A 23,436-nucleotide genomic window follows, 5' to 3' on the forward strand; every position below is an offset into this window, starting at 1 on the left:
TCCCTATCTCTAACCATTTTTATCCAAATTATTAGCTTATAACCTCATCCCTAACCCACCTTACCAAAATCTATAAAACATTAATTAAAAACAAAGTTGTATTTATTAGAACTTGATTTTAAAACAAGTAAAATATTAGCCGATTATAAGCGCCTTAGATTTGCAGTTTACAGTCATAAATGTCTCCAGATTAGAATGATAAAATCGCCACATGGAAATTCAAGCATAAATTTTACTTTGAAAAACATAAATAAATTCAGTGTTCAGAAGTCTTTATTTTAGAGGTACCGCATCCCTTTTATTGGAATTGTAATTCAATTCAAACAATTAAAATTTACAGCAAAAATAAAACTTGTCCCTCTTATCTTCTCTGTTCACTATGTAAATTTAAATTTAAGCTAAATTTAATGATTTTTAAAAGTAAACACAGTTTTCGTTGCATTTGCACAATGAAAGGCGGGCTCTCTATGCGAAGATAAAAAGAACTGAACACCCTTGGCTTACAGCCCCACAAATGATGTAAAAAATGTTCTATTCATTCTAAAATTTTCTATTATTTTGACATGTATAGAAATTTTACAGTAAAATGACATGTGGACAAGGTTATGTTTCTTTTGTATAACACACCTTTTTACTGATAGGCAGAAAATATTGTTAGAATTGTATTTTTTCCAAGTTATACATTTTACACTTGTTAACTACTTGCAAAGTTAGAATTATAAATTATTTACAGGTCTATGAATATTTATTTTTGTAAACAAAATCACCTTAAGTCAATGTTTAATAAGTTTTTGATTTTAAAGAAAGTTTTTGTCAATATGCATTTTGTTATAGTATTGTTAATTATTAGTTTTTTTATTAATAGTTTAATATATTTATTTAGTGTACATAATATATTTGTTCTATAATCCCAAGTAATTGGTTTCAATTACCTTTTTAAAATTATGTCTTGAAGTTAAATAATTAAGTAAATTTTTGCTAGTAATAAAAATTCTAAATTTTATTGTTATTACTTAAAGTCTTTTAATTTGCTCATATATAGCCAGCTAGTTTTATATAGTAGTATTTTAGTCAATTTTTGCTTTAAAGATTGACATCAGTATATACACATCCCTGTTTGAACATAAGCTGTGGCCATATTGAAGTCAAACCTTAATTTTTGTTTCAAGGAAAAGAGTAAAAAAATATTATTTTGCCACTCACTCATGATAATCAGAGTAACTTGGGATATTTGAAAATCTCTGGATAGCTCAGGATTTTTAAAACTTTATTTTTAAACTCAGGTTGACTCCAGGTATATTTGCCTTTTTGCATGATTTTTATGAAAAAATCATTAATAGTTGTTTTATTTTAATAAACTCAGTACAGATTTTTCTTGATGTTGAATGAAATTTTGATTAAATAATGGTAGTTATCTAGGATGATGTCCACTAATATCAAACTGAAATTATATTATATTTTATGTGTTTTTGAGCATGATTTTAAATTAAAAATTTGTATTTTATAATTTAATAAATAAAATTGAACTTAAATAATCATAAAAGACTACTAAAACTTAAATGTGTAATTGCTGTTATTTTACAAAACAAAGCCTAACATCAATTTAGTAATTTATGTTGATTGAAATATTGTAATCTAAGTTAAATAAATATTATATTTTATAATAAATAAATTTAATTCTTACTACGTAGTTATATTTTTGTTTCAAACAAAGTATCTTTTTAGATAAAACTTAGTAGGCTTAAAATATTGATTTTAGCCTAGAATTATGGTTAAAAAACACATCAAATACAATATAATTTCAGTTTGATGTTGGTGTTACATCATTTTAGGTTATTACTATTATTTAATCAAAATTTCATTCAACATCAAGAAAAATTTTGTTATTCTAAACCAAATGTCAAACAACTAGATATTTATTAACTCAGTAAAAAAATATAATATATAATTCTAAAAATCCAGGAAGGTTAAATAAGGACATTTTTTTGACACTAAAGGTGGAAATCCAGATTATAATTAATTATAGAAAAAAATATTGCTTCATATTGTTTAGTAAACCTTTTAAAGTTATTATTACAATTAGTAGTTAATTTTCTACTTATAACCTTAATCTGCCTTACAGTATTTTAATCTCATGGGCAAAAAGTTGAAGGCACAAAATACATAAGGTTTTTTCAAAATTTTTGTTAAAATGGTACTTTTTAAGTAATTTGAAATTGAATAATTTAAACTTTTGACATGAAATAACTGTTAAAAAGATTCTGTTTTTTATTATTAAAATATTGTTATTTAATATTTTTGCTCTGGTGTTCTACAAAAAAGTCCTGTGAAAAAAACTATTACAAGTTGAAAAAACTTGATCACCCTATCTTATCATAACCTATTTTTCTATCACAGTTAATCTTATTATAAATTCATAATTATTGTAAGCCCAAATTTGCAATAAAATAAACTTTATAATACTTTTGGCGTTTTGAATTTTTTTACAGAAAAGTATCTGCAAAAATCCACTGAAGGCATACTTATGATAATTAAAGTTGATATTAATCTTAGTTAGTTCCTATTTTTTTTAAGTTTACACCCCAAAATCTCTTGATCTATATTTTACTTATTGGCCACTTTGATTTTTTATTAAGCATAATTGCCTCAAACTCAGGATGTTTTTAGTTTTTGAAAATTTTGGATGACTTGGGTATTTTGATACTTAACAGAACTCAGGCTGACTAATAACAGTTTTTTTAATAAAACTCAAGTCAGTTTTTTTTTGAAGATTTTAAATGAGATTTTAGTTGCAATATTTTTCTATTTCCTAACCAATTTTGTAAAGAGCTTAAGTTAAAGGGTTTTTTAGTTTTAGTTAAAAAGGTTTTTTTTTTATATTAGAAAATAAATATGACACATTAAAGTCACTCAGGACAGCTTTTTTGACTTGAAGAGTGGCAACCCTGTTAAAGCTATAATTTAAATTTTCAGGATTTTTTGCCTCTAAAATTGGCAACCTCATTATATTTTCTCAAGATAAATTATATATAAACCAACAATAGGTTCAGTTTAGTTGTTTTTTATTTAAATATTCTTCATAATATTCTGCTTTTATTTTATTTATGAACATCAACAATATTTTTATTTTTAGATAATTTTATGTGTACAGTTGTGCAAAGTTTTTAGTGAGAAAATTAACAAAGCAAAAGTGTAATTTAATCTAAAATCAAAGTTATTTTAATATTAAACTAATATATTTTAATATTTATGTAGTTTTGAAAACATCAATTAATAAATTAGAATAGTAGTTGAGTTTGTATTTAAGTTGACATTTAATTATTAAAAAAATGTAAATTGAAAGTTTTGAACTTTGAACATCTCTTATTATTTAATTTATGAATATAAACTGTATTTCAACCCCACATAACATTTTAAATATTTTGTATCTAAGTAATACCTTATCAGATTTGAAAAGTTACCTCATCAAATTAAAAATTTAATACAACCAAAATAATTTAATTGACTAATAAAATAAAATAAAAGTTCTCACCAAAATTTTATATAACAAGCAAGTTTTTATAAAATGTTAACACAAGTTAATTATTAATCACTGTAATTAATGTTAGTATAATTAATGTTAATGAATATAGAAAACTAAAGTTATAGTCATAGTGTGATTAATTTGTTTTGAAGTATATCAGTAATAGATACTTATCAAGCAAGAAAAAATTGGGTTCAACTTAAATCTTACACACTGGAGTTATATTGTTTACAACTTTTATGCAGACTTATCTTAATCCAAAATTTTAACTGTTTAATGTAATTTAAAGACAATAATAAAGCATGACCACAAACAATTTAGACTAAAAAACTTTTTAACTGAACAGAAATCACTAAAATGTTAAAATGATAGATTTTAAACAGATTTTACATGTTAAACTAAAACAGCAAAATTAGACTATTTCACTAAAAATCTTATCTCCTCCTACGTTTTTTGAGATAACTACCTCAAATTTTCAGGAAAAGTTACTTGCAATATTTAAAAAATTCTGTCGGAAGAGAATTAAAAAAAAATAAAATTTTTTAACAAAAAAACCAAAAAAAATGTTTTTTGTTTATTTTTTATGTAAAATTTTTATTTTGTAATTAAAAAAAAATCTTTTTTGGACAGAATTTTCTGAATATATCAAGGAACATTTCCTAAAAATTTGAGGTAGTTATCTCAAAAAACGTAAGAGAAGATAGATTTTTAGTGAAATAGTCTATTTTTGCTGTTTTAATTTGCGCCTCCCATAAGGGTCCTATTGTTGCCTCCAACTTTGACCGGCTATATCTCAAAAATTATTTTGAATTTTTTAAATCTGTAAAAAGCATTTTGTAGCTTAGTAAAAACTATATAGATCAAAAACCAGAAAAGGGTGTTTACCCCCCTATGCCCTTAATGTCAAAAATTGTTTTTGAAGTGTTTTTATACTTATTTTGAATACCAAGCCAATTAGTAGTACAGTTAAAAAAAATAATTAAAACTACAGCAAATTAAATACAAAAACTAAAATCATGTCACAAGATAAAATGGATCTCTCTTTGGACGACCTGATCAAAATCAACAAGAAGACCAACAGGGGAGGTGGAAACAGAAGGGGTGGCCGCGGAGGTGGTAACAAGAGAAACAGCACCGGCGGAGGTGTTGGCCAGAGGAGGAACAACAACAGAGGTAGGCCAAGCTTTTTATACATCTGCAGGTTGAAAAAGATATGGATGCTTTCTCAAAAACGTCTCTGCATTAGTGGCTTTCTTTTTGGGCTATAGTTTTTACAGTGGGAGCCAAAAGGGTTTCCATAACATTTCAAATGTTGAGATCAAAACTTTTTTATGGCTCAAATTTTTTACATTAGGTTACATCAAAATGGGTCCCATAAATTGAGATTTAGAAAAGATCATAAAAACAACATAGTTTATAAATTTTGAATTAATTTGCTCATATAGGGAGCATATTTTTTTCTTAACAAAAATATTTTTATGGGGCTGTTATCATTCAAGAATTTATACCTGGTAAAAACTGAATGATTCCTCAAAAGTTTTGCATGATGTTCAACAATGATGGACAAACGAAACAACAAACGATTGAAATTTGTAGGTGGCCGCGGTGGCAGAAGGTCATTTGGTAATGGAAGATCAAACAATGCTCCCAGCGGAAAATGGGACCATGACATGTACAAGGGAGGAAACGGAAATGCAAACAACGGAAGGTAAATTGAAAAAAGTGAACTGAAACCACTTCACTGTTTTGTTACTAGAAATTTTGAGGCTTTTTTCAGACATGTATGTTCTGATCAACATCATAGTATTGCATTTATTATCACAAAACTGAACTAGATTAGTACTGAATTGTTATACCTGCTTATTACTAAACCTTATCAGGCCATATGATCTGATAAGTAAATTTATAATTTTAAGCAAAGTGCTTATCAATGACAATATGACTAAACTTTAAACTTATTACACTTACAATTTTAAAAGTCACCCTGTTCAAGTTGACTAATATGTATTAATTAAATTATGAAAAGCTGACTATAGTTTTTCTAACAACTTCTTCAAATCTACAAAAATCTTTAAGTCTTCTTCAGTAGTCTTCTCCAGTCGTCTGATGACTTCAGTTTCTACCAACAATCTTAGATGAACCAAATCTTACTTTCCAAAATATTCTACAAAAATCTTGATGATACAATCCTATTTTCATTTTCACTCTACTATTTCTCTTTACTTTTGTAATTTTCTTTTAATTTTCTACTTTTTTAGGTACAAACATACTTGAATTAAATCCATACAAGACCATACAAAAAGTGCTCTACTAATAAATTCCGGAAATATTTTGTTTGAAACAATTTTAGTATACCATAATGTAATATTTAACGTAGTATAAAATATAGTATATAGTTTTATACCATAACAGCTGTTTTAGAACTGTTTTATTGAGTCTAATTACTAAAAAATTTTTTTTTAATATTTATTTAGCAACTTCTTTTATCTTATAAGAATACATGCTAGTATATAAAAAGTGTGTCATATATCTCTATGTGTGTTGCATGATAATTCAAATTTGTAGTTCACAGTTCAAATTGTTCTATTAATTTTTAAAGGGCCCTACCTTAAAAATACTAAATTTACCTAAAGATTTATTACAATAGACTAAAAAAAGACCAAAAGAGATAAAAACTCTAGAACCATTAGATTTTAAATTATTGTGCATCCATACATAATACAAAATTTAGATTTATTTCAGAAAAAATAAAAAGTTTAAATTATAAACTTCATACTTAGCTATAGTATTGCAGTTGAAACTGTTATGGATTAATAGGAGGTGCAGAACTACATCAAGTAACTTAAATATAGTTGTTTTATACTTCATTTTTATTTGTTCCGTTATGTTTTTCTCAGTTTCAAACTTACTAAGTATTTTATATAATATGTGTTATAGTTAGACTTTACTGCACTTACAATACCAAGACTAAATTACATGATTTCCCTGGTATAAAAAAAATAAAATGTTAAATTAACTAAATCTAGAAATATGTCCATAGGCATGCTATTATTTATTGAAAAAATTCTGACACTTATAAACAAATACAACACTGTAACAATAAGATTAAAAATTTCTAACAGAGCAATTTAGTGTACAAATAAATATTAAAACACCTTTTAAAACTAATTTGTGTTAAAGTTTGAATTTGATATTTGAATAAACACTGGCAGTTATGAAATCAAGCCATTTTAACAACAAAATAAATGTTTGTATGTTTTTTAAAAAGGTTTTCATTATTTTACTTTCACTTTTTACAGTAAGACTAGAAAATAAGTTATGAAGTTTTAAATTTATAGATATTGTCTAGAAAAAATTATTATTCAAGTTATGAGTTAAAAAATTAAAAAATAGAAATATGAAGTACATTTTTAAGTCATACATATACTTGCTTCCTGCAATTTTGAATTATTGTAGCAGCACTACTGATTTTAATTATCTATACATAACTTTTCAATAGTTATCAGTTATATATAGTTTAAACACTCTGTCATTATCAACATTGTCAATTTGTTGAATATATAAAGCAGATTCCCTTTTTTATCACAAGCATTTCTAATAGTGATTGCTTTGTATTCAGTTTAAAATTAGAAAATGAATAAAACTGAAATATTTCAATGTTTTTAATGACTCTGATTAATTAAGCTTAATTAAAATTAGACCGAAATAATTTTTGAATATGATCAAGTTTTTTTAATGTTCATATTGCCAAATATGTGCTACATAATTATAACTTGAGTTATAAAATGTTAATTTTTTTTCTACTTGAACACTCAAAGTACAACCAACTGATGTTAAGTGTTCTTCCGCAAAACATAACTGGCTTTAAAATATAATGAAAAAATTCATAGCAAAAACCCAATTTAAAATACAGCTTGAAGCATTTTTTTGCTTTGAAGCTTTGCAACCATCATATTTAAAAAACTTATTGAAAAAGCTAATGTCTTTAAAATCATCTTGAAAAATAATTTTACTTGATAACATGTGTTTTATATTATTTTAAAATTTTCATATAGTCGAAAATAAGAAATTTAAATTGTAAAGAATATTGTCAAATAAATTCAATTTTATTCGGTTAATATATAACTAGTATGATAAGAAAAGTCAAATAGTATCAGCAGATGTGTTTAAAACGAAGCAGTATCACATTAAGACGCCCACTCATATTAAGTATTATTTCAATTGCCCACTTGCTATGTATTGCCCAAGTATTAGCCAGTATTTTGCCTTATATCAAAATAATAAATGCAATATTAAGATGAATAAAAAAAAGCTTAAGGTATAAAAAGCGTTTCTACTGAAGTTGATTATTAGATATATATAATAAATAAGGTATTAGATAGTTTATTAGCTAAATTTTTTCTAATAAGTTAATTATCAAATAATTTAATTTTAACTTTTTCTTGTCAGTAAATATACCTGACACATACAAGTACTTTAATTTTCAATCGTTCAAAATGCAGTATATAACATCTGTGCATATTAAGTTTAAATGATGTTTAATTAAAAATTAATTTTCTTGATGACAATATCTAACAATGATATAAAATTTATGATTTTAATAATTGTTATATTAGCAGAGCTTGTTCAACAACTATAAAAAATAAGTATCTATGCATGGATTTTTATATGATAATAGTTTTCAGTAATACATATTCCAATTTTATTAAAGATATAATAAAATAAAATTTATTAAAATAAAAACTTAAATATAATTTTATGTATTTATCTGATTATTCAAATGGCCAGGTTTAGACAAAAAACATACTAAAATAAAATTTATTAAAATGAAAACTGAAATATAATTTTATGTATTAATCTAAATATTCAAATAGCCAGGTTAAGACAAAAAATTATTCGAAAATAAAATATATTAAAATAGAAACTTGAACATAGTTTTATATATTATCAGGTTCAGCAACGGGGGTGGTAGCAGCGGGAAGCTGACGGTGAGAAACCTGGACTTTGGCGTGAACGACAACGACATCCGGGAGCTTTTCGGCGAGTTCGGCCAGCTGAAGAAGTCGGCCGTTCACTACGACAGGACAGGAAGGTCATTGGGTACAGCCGACGTCATCCTTTGAAAGGAGGGGTGACGCTGCTAAGGTGAGTTGAATCAGTTTATTTGTTTTTATTTATTCATTTTTCGTTGAAAAATTTTCAATGTTCAAAGTAGTGTTGAGCGTTGTTAGTGTTGGACTTTATAAATAAGTATTACTAGTTTCCATAGTTAGTATTAGCTTTCAAAATTTTAACAAGTGTTTCATAGAATGTTTGTAATCTATGAAAAGTCTATAAACTTAAACTATTTTCATAACTAAGTTGCAACCACTTCTAATCTATTGATATACTGTGTCTTACATTTTTTGTTTTGATTCATATTAAGAGAACAAAATTGACAACTTTCACCTTAGTAATTCAACAACAGTTCTAATCCTGCAATTTTCTGTCAATATCACTAATAAATTTACCATTTAAAAAAAATAAGTTGATCAAACTATGTTTTTTAAGCCTTTAATAGTTACAAACTATATTTCTCCATGCTATTTAAAAACCAAAAAAGGTAACTTTTTACTTTAATTCCCTACAAAAAATTAAACCAGTATAAATATTTTGCAGGCGTTGAAGCAGTACAATGGAGTGCCTTTGGACGGCAGAGCCATGCAGATATCGTTCGCCGACGGAAACCAGTCCGCAGGCAACCAGGGCGGACTCGGCTCCAGGCTCGGCAAACCCAACAACAGGGGAAACAGTAAGTTGTTAATTAATATTTATTTAGTTATATACATAAAGATTTTTTGCTGTTTTTTGTTCTAAGAATGGCCACCCTGTTTTATTGATTTGTGTAAAATTGTTCTGTATTTTTATGTTAAAATTTAGATTTAATTGTGTTTATATGTTATGAATTCCAATAATCATTAATTTGTTTTGGTTATTGTAAGTGCAATTATTTTTCCTAAATGTAGACATGTTTATTTTTTTATATTTGCAATGTTCTTACCAGTTATGGTCGCTGTTTGATTTGATTTAAATATGAACTGTATTGTTGTGTTCAATCAAGTTAAATTCAGTTCTCTTTAACACATGTTTAAATCTAAATCTGAATTTTAATATGTTAATCAACTCTAGCTGTTTTTGTTTTAGACAAAAGTAACTAGTTTGAAGAAAAATTAATTAAATAATCAAATTAGTTGGTTACTCTTACATATAATGACTGATAAAGTTTATTAAATACATCATTGTTTTATTCAACTTTTTTTATCAATAAATGCAGTTTGCTCATGATGTAACATTTTTGTTCAGTCTCAAAAAGGGTAATACATATTAAATACTAATGTCAAATTTTGGTTAAGCTTCCAACTTTAACATCAAAAAGTATAGTCTGCGCTTATGTTTTAACGTCAGTTTTTCGTTCGGTATTTAGTATATTGGATTTAAATAGATAAAAGTTGTTTGGTTGCATATTTAAATGTTTAAGGATAAAGGAAGTTTTAAAGGAAAGCTGGGGTCGAGGTTATAAATTTTTCACGAGAAATAATTGTTATTCACCCTGAAGTAATAGGTTCAAGTTATCCTTGTAAAAGTGCCTGCCCTAAGCACAATCAACTACTTTCAATTGATTGCTTGATAAATGATTTCAATTAACTAATAATTTAATTCCATATACTTATTATAATTTTATTATATTTTTTATTTTAGCTTTCCTCCACCTCTACGCGATTGTAGGCATGTATCAAGCATAAAACTGATCTTAATGCAAATATATAAATCACTATATAAATGACTCATCTAAAATATATGTATAAAAATGTATATATTTCATCTAAATGTATATATATATATAAATTACTGAATATTAATCACTTTCCTCCCTTAACAGATCGCAACCGAGGTGGTGGTGATCGTCGCGGAGGCAACCGAGGCGGAGGCCAGGGCAGGGGAAATTACCGAAACAAGAAGGAGGAAATTTCCGCCGAGGACCTGGACAAGCAATTGGACGATTACGTCAACCAGGCCAAGGATGAATAAAAAATTAAAAAAAATTGCGTTTTTTGCTTCTTCGTTTTTATTGTGTGATAATGCCCCCTTGTTTGGAATGTAGCAGCCTTTTCTGAGTTCTTTCTGAGTATGTGAAGGCTTTTTAGACTAATTTAAAAATAAAAGATAGATCTGTAAAATTGTTGTTTTTGTTATTTAATATTTAAAGCAACAAACTTATAGAATTTATTATAGAAAATATACATTCAAAGCTTTTTTATTTTAGTGTTAAATCCTTACTTCTTTACTATTAAGATAACTAATATGCCGAAACTGTAAAAAAGTTTTTAGATGAAACAGTACGGACCAGGGACGTAGCTAGCTCAAAAAAGTTACGAATCTGCAAAAATCAAAACATTTGAAATGACGCGTAATAATTTCCTAGCGGGAACACAGCAATTTAAACTACCTCTAATGTTATTGAATTTAATATGAAAAAATGCAGTTATGTTAATACTACTGGAATGTTTAAGTATGGGTGATAACTGTATACAAGGAAATTTGTTTTTCTACAAACCCCTTTTATTTTGCTTTCTGTGTTGCTACTTGTGTAAACCCATAAAACTTTCATTGAAAATAAGTAAAAGAAAATCACAATGTGACTCATAAATATTTATATTGTTTTCAAAATCAAACATTTAAGGTAGTCAATTTAATTTTTACGACACTTAACGAGCTAAAGTGTACATATATGTCAAAATTATCTCTCAGGAGTGCGTAACTAAGTATAAATTAATTCTATTGCTAGGAAAGTAGAGTCTTAATAGAAGCAAGTTTTTACACATAGGTATACTTTAATCACTAAGGAAAATTACAAGTAATTCTTCCTGCTAATATGGGTTTGGTTAATCAGGTGCGGTGGATAGTGAAGCGGCAAAAATACTAGATACTCTAAAGATTATGAGATTAGGAAACTGGGCTTAAAAATTGTCTTCATGCAAAACTGAGTATATCTCGCCGTACACCTCCGCACAAACAAGATTTGCTGTCAAAAGATATATACTGCTAACCAGAGGGTATCTGTAGGGATACTTAATTGCATTTTCTGAGGTTTATAAAAATTATCACGCGAATAAATAATCACTAGGTTTTAATAATCGTATTGGATAGCAGTTCCTTCAAGTGGAAAATTCTTAGTTTTTTCTCAGTACATCTAAGTTGCCTTGGATCATTTAAATTTTTAGAAAACTAAATCCCCAATGTACATTTACTAACAAGAGTTTTTGAGTATCTAAGAATGTTCCTTGTACAAGTCAGCATTAAGTTTGGATTGACATAGCTATTTTACATGTGATAGCTGTTTTAGGTATATTACAAACCAAAATAGTGTTTGTCAATTTTAGTATCTATCAATAATTAAAAGTTTTAATTTATAAGAGATAAATGTATTTTTTGTACATAAATTGTAATTGTACTTATAAATTTGTTAACCTAGAAAACTTTTGTTTAATTGATTTTTTGTGTAGAAGAATATTAGTTATAATACTCAAACTTAAAGCATTACTAAGATTAAAAAAACAATGTCTAGCTATAGTATTTGGTTTCATATAAATAGCCAGTTATAAAATATTTTGATAGACCTGATAACTTTACGAACAAATGCATTGTCAAGTTATCAACCCTTGCCGTAGAGTAGTCATTGAAAATATATTTAGCCACGTCTCTGTAACCAATGTCATAAAAATTTTAGTTACATAAAGATCAATTTGTGAGTGCGTTGCTTTTTGTACTTTCATATAGTTATCTAAAGAATACAGCGAAATTGTCTTAAATTTGTAACAGCAGTTATGTTCAGTGACACAGGTATATCATTTAGTACTTAACAATTACCTGTAACAGTATTTTTAGGCTATCAAGTCAGGTCTTACAAAAAATATAGAACTACACAAATGAATTTTAAGCATTTTCTATTATTAAAACTGTTTATTATTTTATTTCTTAAGTTCCAGACTCTACTAAGCTTACACACGAAGATGATACTCTTCCAAGTTTTTAACTCGTTTGGTCTTCTACAATAAATGTTGAATTTTTCTGTAAGTTATGAGTTTTTCTTCGTAGCAACTATATTACATTAAAAAGCCGAACCATTTCTGATTATAAAAACTATGAAATTTATACTTCTGATTGTAAGGTTTCCATCGATCTTTTCTTAAGTTTGCTCTCTAACAAAGGTGTTGAGGACCAATGTCTGTTACCAACTAGCAAAGTAATTAAAAAAGACTACCGTTAAGATTTTAATTAGTGTTAAGACTTTCTGAAGGTATTTCTTATGGCGTTTAAATAAAAAAATATTTCAAGTATATTCTTACAATTATTTTTGACTTCTTTACTTAAATGTTGTTGATTTATAAAAGATTATAGTTAGAAAACTGACAACCTTGAAAAGAAGTTTTATTACTTCTTTTCAAAAGACAACTTTAAATTAAATTCACCGTCAAAAGGTTTAACTTGCTCTTCTAAATTAATGTTTACGTAAAACTATTAATGTTAGCTGTCCATTGCATTATAAAGTAAGTCTATTGATAAGCAACGGTTAAGATGAGACAAGATAAGTGAATAATTTAATAAGCTTGTAGAAATATTTCGAGCTAACTTTGGCACTTGAGTCTTAAATCACTTTTTCTGTAATGAATATATACCTTAAGTTGGTATTTAATATATGGGCAATACCACTTTTTAGGAGCGATTATTTTTAAAGTTTTTACCAAGGGGGCTTTTATGAAAGGGAACCCTGTTGAGCCAATTTTAAAGATAGTAAGACAAGATGTTATTAAGGTTTTATTACAAATTGTAAAACTTTGTTATATTTCCAAAAATTTACAAACTTATAGAGTTTACATTAAAAACTGATGTGTTTCTAAGTTTTTTTTTTATAATATAACTCTTTTGGTCTTTTAAAATCTCTTAGATTTTGAGCATTACGACAATCCATATAAAATTGTTTAAGCCAATATGCTCAGCCCATTCTGTTTTTGGTTAACTGTCAAGTTTCTGATTCTACGGGAGCTCATAATCTGATTAAGTTTTAAGGTTTGCTCTTCAAAAAAGGTGTTGCAGGAAATTTACTAATCAATAGCAATTTAGATAAAAAAACTTCAAAAATGATATGTTTAGAATTTTCTTAGATGTTTCAACTGATGTCTGCGTTAAAAGAATGTTTTCACGAAAATTTTTACAGTTAGTTTTTTGAATTTTTTTATATAAGACAATAAATGGTCTTTCCTTTTGGTCAAAAAACTGGTAACTGAACAGTACTTTTTCCTTCTTTTTGGAAAGAGAACTCATAATTCAGTTCAGCGTTACAAAGCTTAAATTGCTTTTCTAAATAAATATTTAAATAAAACTTTTTAGGTTAGCTGTTTGAAGCCTTAAGTGTAAGTTCAATTTGCTAAAAGTTTTAATTGCTGTTACAATATTGTATTCGTCCATTGAGTTAACTTTGAGGTTTGAGGCTGTTTTTCTTAGGCTGACATTTTTGTGCTCAGTTGGTATTATAAAATGTGGCTGTAAAGCGAAAAAAAAAGTTAAACCTACCTTGTGAAAGAAAATATTAAGCTTAGAACTGAATCTTACTGTAAGTTTTTAGGTTGATTAAAAAATACTCATTGCTTTAACCCATCTATATCAGAAATGCGACCTGAAAATATCGTAGATCGTAAAAGTATTGTTTAAAATAAATGCTGATATACTGTTCTTGATACATTATAACAACGAATAATCCATAATTTATTAAGCACTTACTCTAACGTTTGTAAAACTAGTATGTAATTGTTGCCATTTTATATTTGAAACGAAACAGATACTGCATGCATAGTTAAATGTAAAGTTTTCGGAACAACTTTCTCATAGTATACTTGGTCCTTATTTTATCATTTCGATAAAGGGCATTTTAAGATAAAATAAAAAAAAGTTTAGCTGTGATATTTTTACTAAGTATTTTTCAGACAAGTTTCACTTTTTAAAGCATTCAAACAACGTGAAAGTTCTTTAGTATTTATTATTTATTTGGATCAAAATTGTCAGGTAAATTTGTCACATTATAGTTGATACAATTCTAAAATATATATCTTTAGTTTAAAGTTTACAAGTAAGGTTAGTTTTACTATAATGTTTTTGAGACATTATTAAAACTGCTATATTAAGTTGTTTTTTATGACACGTTTCTCAATATCATAAATTAGAATAAATAAAAATTACTTTGTTTATTTTTTAGAAGCCACTTAAATTAAATAATATATGACTCAATACTAAATTAAACAAAAATATATTGACATTTGAACTAGGAGCTTGTAAAATAATACCGTTTATAAAACTATCTCAAAGTTTAGGAACTTTCCGGCTGATTTAGTTTATATAAAAGTTTAAACTGGAAAATTCAAGGCATGGTTTTACTGCTTAAAGTCAACTTTACTATGAATATTGTGTTATGTTTTAAGTTCAATAAAAAAATGTTTGTATATTGACAGTTTTTAAGCCTTTTTAACGTTTTAGTTTTTTCACTTTTGGACCTCTATATTATTTACTTTCATAAGCTTAATTAACTTTGTTCACTAAAACGTTTTTTGAAAAAGAAAAACAACTTTAAATTTTAAAAACCATAATTATTTATAATTTGTTACTAGTAAGATCTGGTTATGAACTATAATTACTATTAACAAATGTTGTTAGTAATACAGTTTTATTTTAAGTAGTAGTTGACAGCATACAATTTATTATTTATTAATAAAAAAGCTATGGTTCTTGTTTACTATTAGAAAAAAAATAGTATACGCAAGAATCTTTAAATAAACAAGAAGTCACACTTTGATAAGACCAAACTTCCATAAACTTAAAAACCTTACTTTTACAAAAAGATAACACAAAATACAGTTACATGAAAAACCGAATAAAACGTAAAAACATTGCTAAAATTTCTTTTTATGTTTTCATGTGATATGAGTAAGACCTTGAACTTATATCAGCTTTTTTGTTATTTCAGCTTTTTTGATCAAGTTATGCTGCTACACTAAAATTGCTGTAACAACTAAAAAATTTTTGAATACTTTTGTGTGTTAGCAGTCTTAAATTTTTATTTTTCAGAGCTTATAAGTTGTAAAGTGAAGAAAAATAACGGAATAAGTAATTAAATCTTAGCATATAAAACTAATTTTCATTAAAAAAAAACCAAAACTTCTCCAAAACTTAATTGGTTAAAATTTATATGTTTTAAAGATTGCAACTGTTCAGTTTAAAAAAGTATTTTAAACTTGAGTTTTTCGATAATGCTTTTAGGAATAACAACAATTTTATTACTTGTTCACATTTTAATAAAACCAACCCGCCAAAAAAACTTTTTTCAAGTCGATTTTTTTTCGGTAAAATTGTGTAATTGATTTTTTTCATTTAATTCATTAAAAAACGTTTAAAACCAATTAAAAATATTTAGTGCTTAGACTTATAAGTATAAAAAAAGACAGATTGGCTTTTTGCAATGTTTTTTCTCAGTTTTGATAATAACTTCCTTCTTTCAACAGCAACTAGTGAACTAAAAATAAGCTTTATAAGTACTTGGATTCAGCAAGTTACTTATGAACTAGATATTAAGTAAATTAACCAAATGCAAATGTTTCCTATTTTGTACAAAAGTAATGCTTAGCAATGAACTAAAATTTGATTTCTTTAAAACTTGGTGTTTTGTATAGCATGTAATTTGTACCAAGTTTTTATGATAAATACTTTTACTATGTATTGTAATTAAGTGTGCACAGAAAAAATAAAACATCATAATAAAAAGTCATAAGGTTAAAGTTTTTGTTTTTTGATTTTGAGTCGTTTTGATTTTTTCTACAAGTTTTCTGTGCACTTTAGATTAATTCTTATGCACACTAAGTTGCTTATAAATACGGTGACCTTTGAGTTTCTATTTTTTTACTGGTAAATACCATGAAAACACCATGTTTAAAATCTTATATGATTTGAAAAAACTTTCATCTTGGTGGAATTCGATTTTCTAAAAACCATCCCAATGCAAACTGTATGGGAACAAAAAAATGCAACCTTCAAGTTGTTATTTGGATTATCACATAAACAGTTGTGCCCAGCTTAAGACTATATAGGTTTATGGTGGCACATCTTTGCTTTAAAAAAATCAGTTGAATTTTTAAATTCTAAAATCTCCGACTATGTTTCGATCATCAGGCTGAATTTTTTGTTTTGAAGAGTGGCAAGGAAAACTTATTGTGCATATCTTGCTCAATTTCCAGTTTTAGTTTTAACTATATGTAAAAGTTATTTGTTTAATCCCGAACGTGCTATGACTTGAAATAATATTTATATTAATTGTATACTTACAAGTTTGAAAAAACGCACACTGCACTTTAAAGACACTGCATTCAAGCCTGAAAACGTTTTTGGATTGTTTTAATAAACTAAGGACAAATTTTCCATTGCTTTAAAAGAGTGTAAGCCGAGATACCCATAAACTTAAATAACAATTTAAGTTTTTTTATATTCTACATATGCCATGGTAACAACACTGGCAAATCAAGCTTTCACAAAATAAGCCAGTTAAAAAAGTTGGCAAAATAAAAATACTAAGCTACTTATTTCTATGGTTAAAAACTATGATTATGTAAAAATGATTTTCTTTAAGTTTAACTAAATAACAGATTTAGTATTTAATAAATAACATAGATTTTAAAGTTGCCATACACTTAGACATTCTTAGACTTGTGTAAAACTTTGTTAAAATCAGAACAGCTTGTACTAGTTAAATTTTTATTTTTGAAAGATTCAGACTGTTTTTTTGTTTTTACTTTAATTAAATTAACAAAATCAGTTTTTAACTGACTAGTTGTTAGAAGTTTAAAATAAATAACAATCTTGTTTTTCCTTATTTAATAAAGTAATTTTTTACAGGGTTGTCACATAGTATTAAGTGTATTCGATTTTCAAAATAGTAAGTAGTTTATTAAAACTTAAGTATGCTAGTCAAAGTAAATACTATTTTAATAAATATTTAAAATTTGAAAAAGGCCTATGTTTAAGGCTAAAAGTCATTTAAATTAATAAAGTGATTTAAAGTAAGACCTTCAATAAAACTAAAACAATGTTCTATTGTATGTGACTGAAACTAAAACCTAAAGATTATTAGAATGTGACTAAAACTAAAACTGCTGCCCGCGAAGGTTTTTATACTTGAAATTTAGCCCGCGAATGAAAAGTATATGTTTGTTTTTGATAACTTGTTGCTATCAATTAACAGCTTTAATTAATATTATAGCAACTTCTACATTATAGTTTATTTTTTGATTACAAAAACTATCACAAAATTAAGAATGCCACTAAAGAAAATTCACTAGAAATATATTTTTTAAAACAAGGAAGTTGTAGAACATTAAAAACATAAATTATCGAATGAAAACATAACCAGATCATGCAAGTTGTTCATAGCAACAGAGCAACTTTTAATACTATATACAAGTTTGTTTTAATTTCTGAGAGGATAGAGAAGCCATACTCTATATAAGTGGTTGTAAACCTTTTCAAAACCTGTGGTGCACAGTTAATTACTGGAAAATAAGTTCTTTGCCCACTGCTGTGTTCTAGTGCACACCTTTAGGTCCACTTTCTTATAGCGTAAAAATTCTACAAGTGCAAATGCTAAGATAAATAACACTGCTATGACGATGAGCGCTATAACCATTGGGTCTAATGTTTCTTCTGAAGGCTCATCATCTGAAAGTTCAAAATCATTAGACTGTTGTATTTTTATGCGCATATTCTGTACTGTTTATTATATAAAGACTCTAATTTACGTAACTGTGAACTTTTTAAAAGTTAATTTGTTGTTTAAGTATACTTCACTGGCAATGTGACAAGTTAAATAAGATAAACATACATGCACATTAAATTTAGATACAAATAAAGAAGTTTTTAAAAAATACAGTGATTATTTGTTTAAAATCGTTAAGTAAAATAAAGTATTTAACTAATATTGGTTTAAACGTCTTAAAAAAATTACAAAAATTTTAAGTATTAAAACGTTTAGATGCAAGGAATCTTCTTGTCATACAATAGGGGAAAAAACTTAATATTGGGTAAAAATTACAGCAAAGCTGCATAAAAATTTAAAGGTTTTTAAGGTAAGTAAATTTTTTTAGTGTAAGTATTTGTTTTAAGGTAAGAAGAGGTTTTCAACGAAAGTAAAGGTTTTAAAGTTAAGTAATTGTTCTTTGGGAAAGTTAATAAGTCTCTATGAAAGTTGTTGAGCTATAGCAAAACATAAAAAAAAAACTACAAAACATAACGATATGTGAGTAAAAAAATAACTTTAACGATTATTTTTAGTTAAATAAACTATAAAGCCTAACTTAAAACCTTTTTTTGAAAAATTTTTAGAAAAATGTAAGTATTATGGAAAACAATAATAATTTAAATATAAATTTGAAACCTAAAAAAAAAGTGAAAACAACTTTTAAAAAATTATAAGCTAAGTAAACATTAGCTTAACACAAAACTATGTGATTAAAAATTAATTAAGTACAAGAAAGAGGTTTAAAATTATTGTGTTTTTTGTAGTTATTTTTGTAAGTTATTTTGATATAAGTATTTCAATAAAAAGTTTAGTAATTTATATTAAAAAATAAACTATGCTTATGAGTTTAAAGCCAAAATACAGTCAAAACTAAAAAATATTGCAAGCTACGAATTTATTACTTTTAAAATATTTGTCACTTCATAGTATTTGTTATATTTTATGAATAACTTTTTAAAAAATTAACTTTAGTTTTATATTAACATGGTGTATTAAGCGCAACTATAATAAGATTACTTTTAAAAAACTTAAGCTAATTTTAACTGAAGTTTAGCACAAAATCATTACAAAATTTATTTCAAAAGTTTAAAAAAATAAACACTTTTAGTAAATAGAAACATTTTTAATTTTAACATATAAGTATTTTATTATTTAACTTTTAAATTACAACTTGTGTAATAACAGTAAAAGCTAAAATGCACTTTCAAATATTTATACTGCAAAACGACTGTCAGCAATCTTACTAAAATATCTTTACTTCTGTCAAAGCAAACGACAAATTTATTTGTATATATATATATACACACACCTTTTTTGGTCGTCGATTCCGTTGGTGTCGTGGGGGCTGGTGTCGTGGGGGCCGGAGCTGTACGAGATCTGCCACACTCGGCCAGGTTATGCACCGTAACATTTGGGGGCACGTTCACTGTTACGCTCACGTTGCTACACACCCCCTTATCGCAACCAAAATTACATTCTAAAAACAAAAAAGTTTTTGTTATTTTCAATACAAGTTTTTATCGCTTAATCAAGCTTGACTATAAGTAACGTCTAAAGATTGTTTTTCTATAGTTTTTAGCCACAGTAACGGTAGATGCTTTTAAAATAACGTGAATTAACGATTTAAAATAATGTTAAAAAGATGCAAAGAGCAGTTAAGTTTACAAATTTTATGTTTAAGGTTTTCAAAAAAGTGTCAAAGAGGAATGAATCTATAAAGCTTCCTCGTATATTTTGAAATTGTAAACAAAAAGTCAAAAACTTTTATAGTCAAAAGAAATTTAAAAATACATGTGCAGTACAGTAACACGTTTTAAATTGTATAAAGTCACCTAAAATCGCTGTATCTAAAAGTTAATATTTTCTTACCTAGATATATTCATTTTTATTTCGTTTATATTCGTAAAAAATAGCTAAGTTACGGGTCTTTCGATTTGGGTTTAAAAGACAAGTAAGAATTTCAAAAAAAAAATTAACACATTTTGTTTTTTATGGTATTGTATGCCAATATTTTGATTTAAAAATTTTAAAAAAGTGCTTCTTATAATAGATCATAGCTTTTATAAAAAAGTCTAAGCGCTTTTTTTAAACAGAAAAAAGCTAACTAGACAGATACTTTTGAACTAAAATCCTATTATAAAATTAAAATAGTTCAGTTAAAAGCAAAAAAAAAGAAGAAAGATTATTTAATCAACAACAACATACTGTCCCGAGGTGATACTGTTATATTTTTGGTTGAGTAATAACTCACAGTATTGTACCATAGAAACCTAAAACAGTAGAAACCCTGTCTGATTTCTTTGCAGTTTCCTATAAAATATTATTGTGTCTTCTAGTTAAAAGAATTTAATTAAATGAAACTAACATCTTTTATTTAAAAAACCACTCTCAAACTTTATCTTTTGAAACGATAAGCGTAACTTTAAATTAGTTATTAAGTGATTTAGAACTTTTTAATGCTTAATTGTACTTTTAAGTATGTTTTAAACAAAAATAGTTTAAATTAATAAGATTTGATTGCATTTTATATCATTATGTAATTAAATTGTTTTTTTTTTGCAGTACTAGAATTAAAATATATCTAATTAAAAAGCTATGTAGTCAAAAATATAATTAGTTTTTATACGGTTTTTATTATACAAAGTGGAAGTTAACAAATTTTTCAAACTTACTTTTATAATGTTTTCAAAAATCTTAATGTTAAAATTTAACTATATTTCCACACTTTATTTTAAAAATGTATAAAATTAGTTTTGAACTATTGAAAAATTAAATTTATTAAGTAAAAACAATTAGACAGCAGCACTAACTAGCACTAGTCTTCTTAGCATGCATGCAGCGCCTGGTTGCATTTATTTTAAAATAATTGACTTCTTGGTCACAGGCCCTGTATACTGAGAAAACATTACCCGTTTATGAACTCTAACTCATAAAATAAAAAAAAATCATAAAAAACCCAATTAAGGCCAAGTTGTACAAAATATTGACAGTAAGTAACAGTGGCGTCGCGTGGTATATTTTTTAGGTGGTGCAGAATTTAAAAAAAATCCCCTACTTTAAAACTCTTTTTTATCTTAAATAAAGAGTTTTTTCTATAAAAATTACATTAAATTGCTAATATAATTTGGGAAATTTTGTTAAAAAATAATAAAAATATTTTTTCAAAAAAAAATTATTTAAGAAATTAACTTAAAAAAAAAGCTAAATACTTTGAAAATTAAAGAAAATATAGGAATCGAAAAAAAAATAAAGTAATTCAAAAGACTCAAAAAATGTTAACTTACTTATGAGTATTAATTTTTGAGAAAGCTTTAAAGTTTAAACTAACAGTAGAAAAAATTTAGACAAAACAAATTTTGATTATATTGAAAAATACAGCAACTTTATTAGTTCTTTTTTTTGCCTCAACTTTATTTAAAAAACATTTGATTAAACATCATACTAAAAATGGTTATGTTACTAATTTTTGATTTAACAAAATAATAAATGTCTTATAAGACTTGGCAAGAAAATTAAAAAGTCTACAAACAAAACAAAAAAAGGTTTTGTACAAACTGCAAGTTTATTTTAAGTAAAATTTATTTTACTAAGTCGAAAATAATTGCTTATTTACTGCTAAATATTGAAAAAAATAAACGAGTATCAACTTATAACTAATTAAAACAGTTGATGTTTGAAAAAAAAAACAGCTTGACTACTAAGTTGAAAACACAAAAGTAAAATAAGCAAGCTCATAAATATCAAACTTACAATTTAGAATTTAGATTAAACAGACTAATATTATAATAAGAAAATACAGCAAATGCAATAATATTTCTCTTAGCCTCAACTTTTAGTTAAAAAATATTGGATTAATTAAACATCAAATTATTTATATTTATTTTACTAATATTTAATTAAAAAAAACCTATTTATACTTGGCAAGTAAATTAAAAGTCTACAAACAAATAAAATGTTGTGTACAAATTGAATTTTTTTTAAAGAATAACTTACATTACTCAGTAAAGAAATTTTAAAGAATTTTAAAATACAATTAAGATAAAAAAAAAGTTTGACTAAGTAAAAAACTCAAAAGTAAATCAGGCAAACTAAATAATATTAAGTTTTACAAAGGCTCTAAAGTTAAAACTTAAAGTAGCTTACAGTTTAGATATAACAAACTTATATTTTAATAGAAAACACAGCAAGTATAATAATATTTCATTTTAGCTTCTACTTTACTTAAAAAATATTGGATTAAATACCAAACTAAAAATAATATTTTTACCTATTTTTAACTAAACAAAAAAGAAATGCATAATGAAGCTTGGCAAGTAAATTAAAAAGTCTACAAACAAAGAAAATCTTACGTAGAAATTATAACTTTTAAAGAAAAACTAAACTTGCTTAGTACAGAAAATGGTTACTACTGAATAAAAACCTAAAAAATAAATCTGAAGTTCTAACTTTGCAAACATAAATACTTAAACTCTTACTTTTCACCTTTGTAACTATATTTCATTCTTCTCTCCTTTTGGTTGATAAACTTTTCATCACCTCTTCCTTGAAACTAGTACAGCTTTTAAGTAAGTCCCTACCAATTGAAATTATACTTAAAGAATTTAACCTTGACTGACCCATGGTGTTTCTCAAAAATGTTTTGATCCTTTTCAAAGATGAAAATGTTCTTTCAGCTTCTACACTAGTCATGGGAATAGTTGTCAAAATTCTAAGAAGCTTTGCAGTCTCGTTAAATATTTTAGTCAGGTTATGTTCTTCAAGATATAACAATATTTTCACTAAAACATCCTGATGCATTTCTGTACGTGAATAAAATGTTTTCAGTTCTCTTTCTAACTGTTTACATTCAACTACAGGATAACACTTCTTCACTGTTTCTATAAACTTTAAAGGAAAACAAGATTTATAAACAGTAAAATATTTTGCTAAAAATAACTGCGAAATTCTTAAATGGCCTGAAAGCTTGTACCTTTCAGTGATGTTGAAGCTGACACTATCACAGACTTCTTTTGCTGAAGAAGAAAGGCTTTTTTTAACATTC

At 25.9% G+C, this 23,436-nt stretch overlaps 1 protein-coding gene across 1 annotated transcript; it reads left to right on the plus strand.

Annotated features, from left to right (window-relative positions):
- Positions 1-4,518: 4,518 nt before the first annotated feature.
- On the plus strand, positions 4,519-10,649 carry LOC145848404 (THO complex subunit 4-like). Its single transcript, XM_082953894.1, is given in 6 exon segments — positions 4,519-4,696; positions 5,120-5,231; positions 8,475-8,640; positions 8,642-8,668; positions 9,182-9,314; positions 10,443-10,649. Coding segments are annotated over 6 exon segments (744 nt in total). The 5' UTR covers positions 4,519-4,539; the 3' UTR covers positions 10,592-10,649.
- The last annotated feature ends 12,787 nt before the right edge of the window (positions 10,650-23,436 follow it).

This window comes from Thalia democratica, unplaced genomic scaffold, assembly GCF_965202585.1.
Source record: "Thalia democratica unplaced genomic scaffold, ktThaDemo2.hap1.1 HAP1_SCAFFOLD_1395, whole genome shotgun sequence".
NCBI lineage: Eukaryota > Metazoa > Chordata > Thaliacea > Salpida > Salpidae > Thalia > Thalia democratica.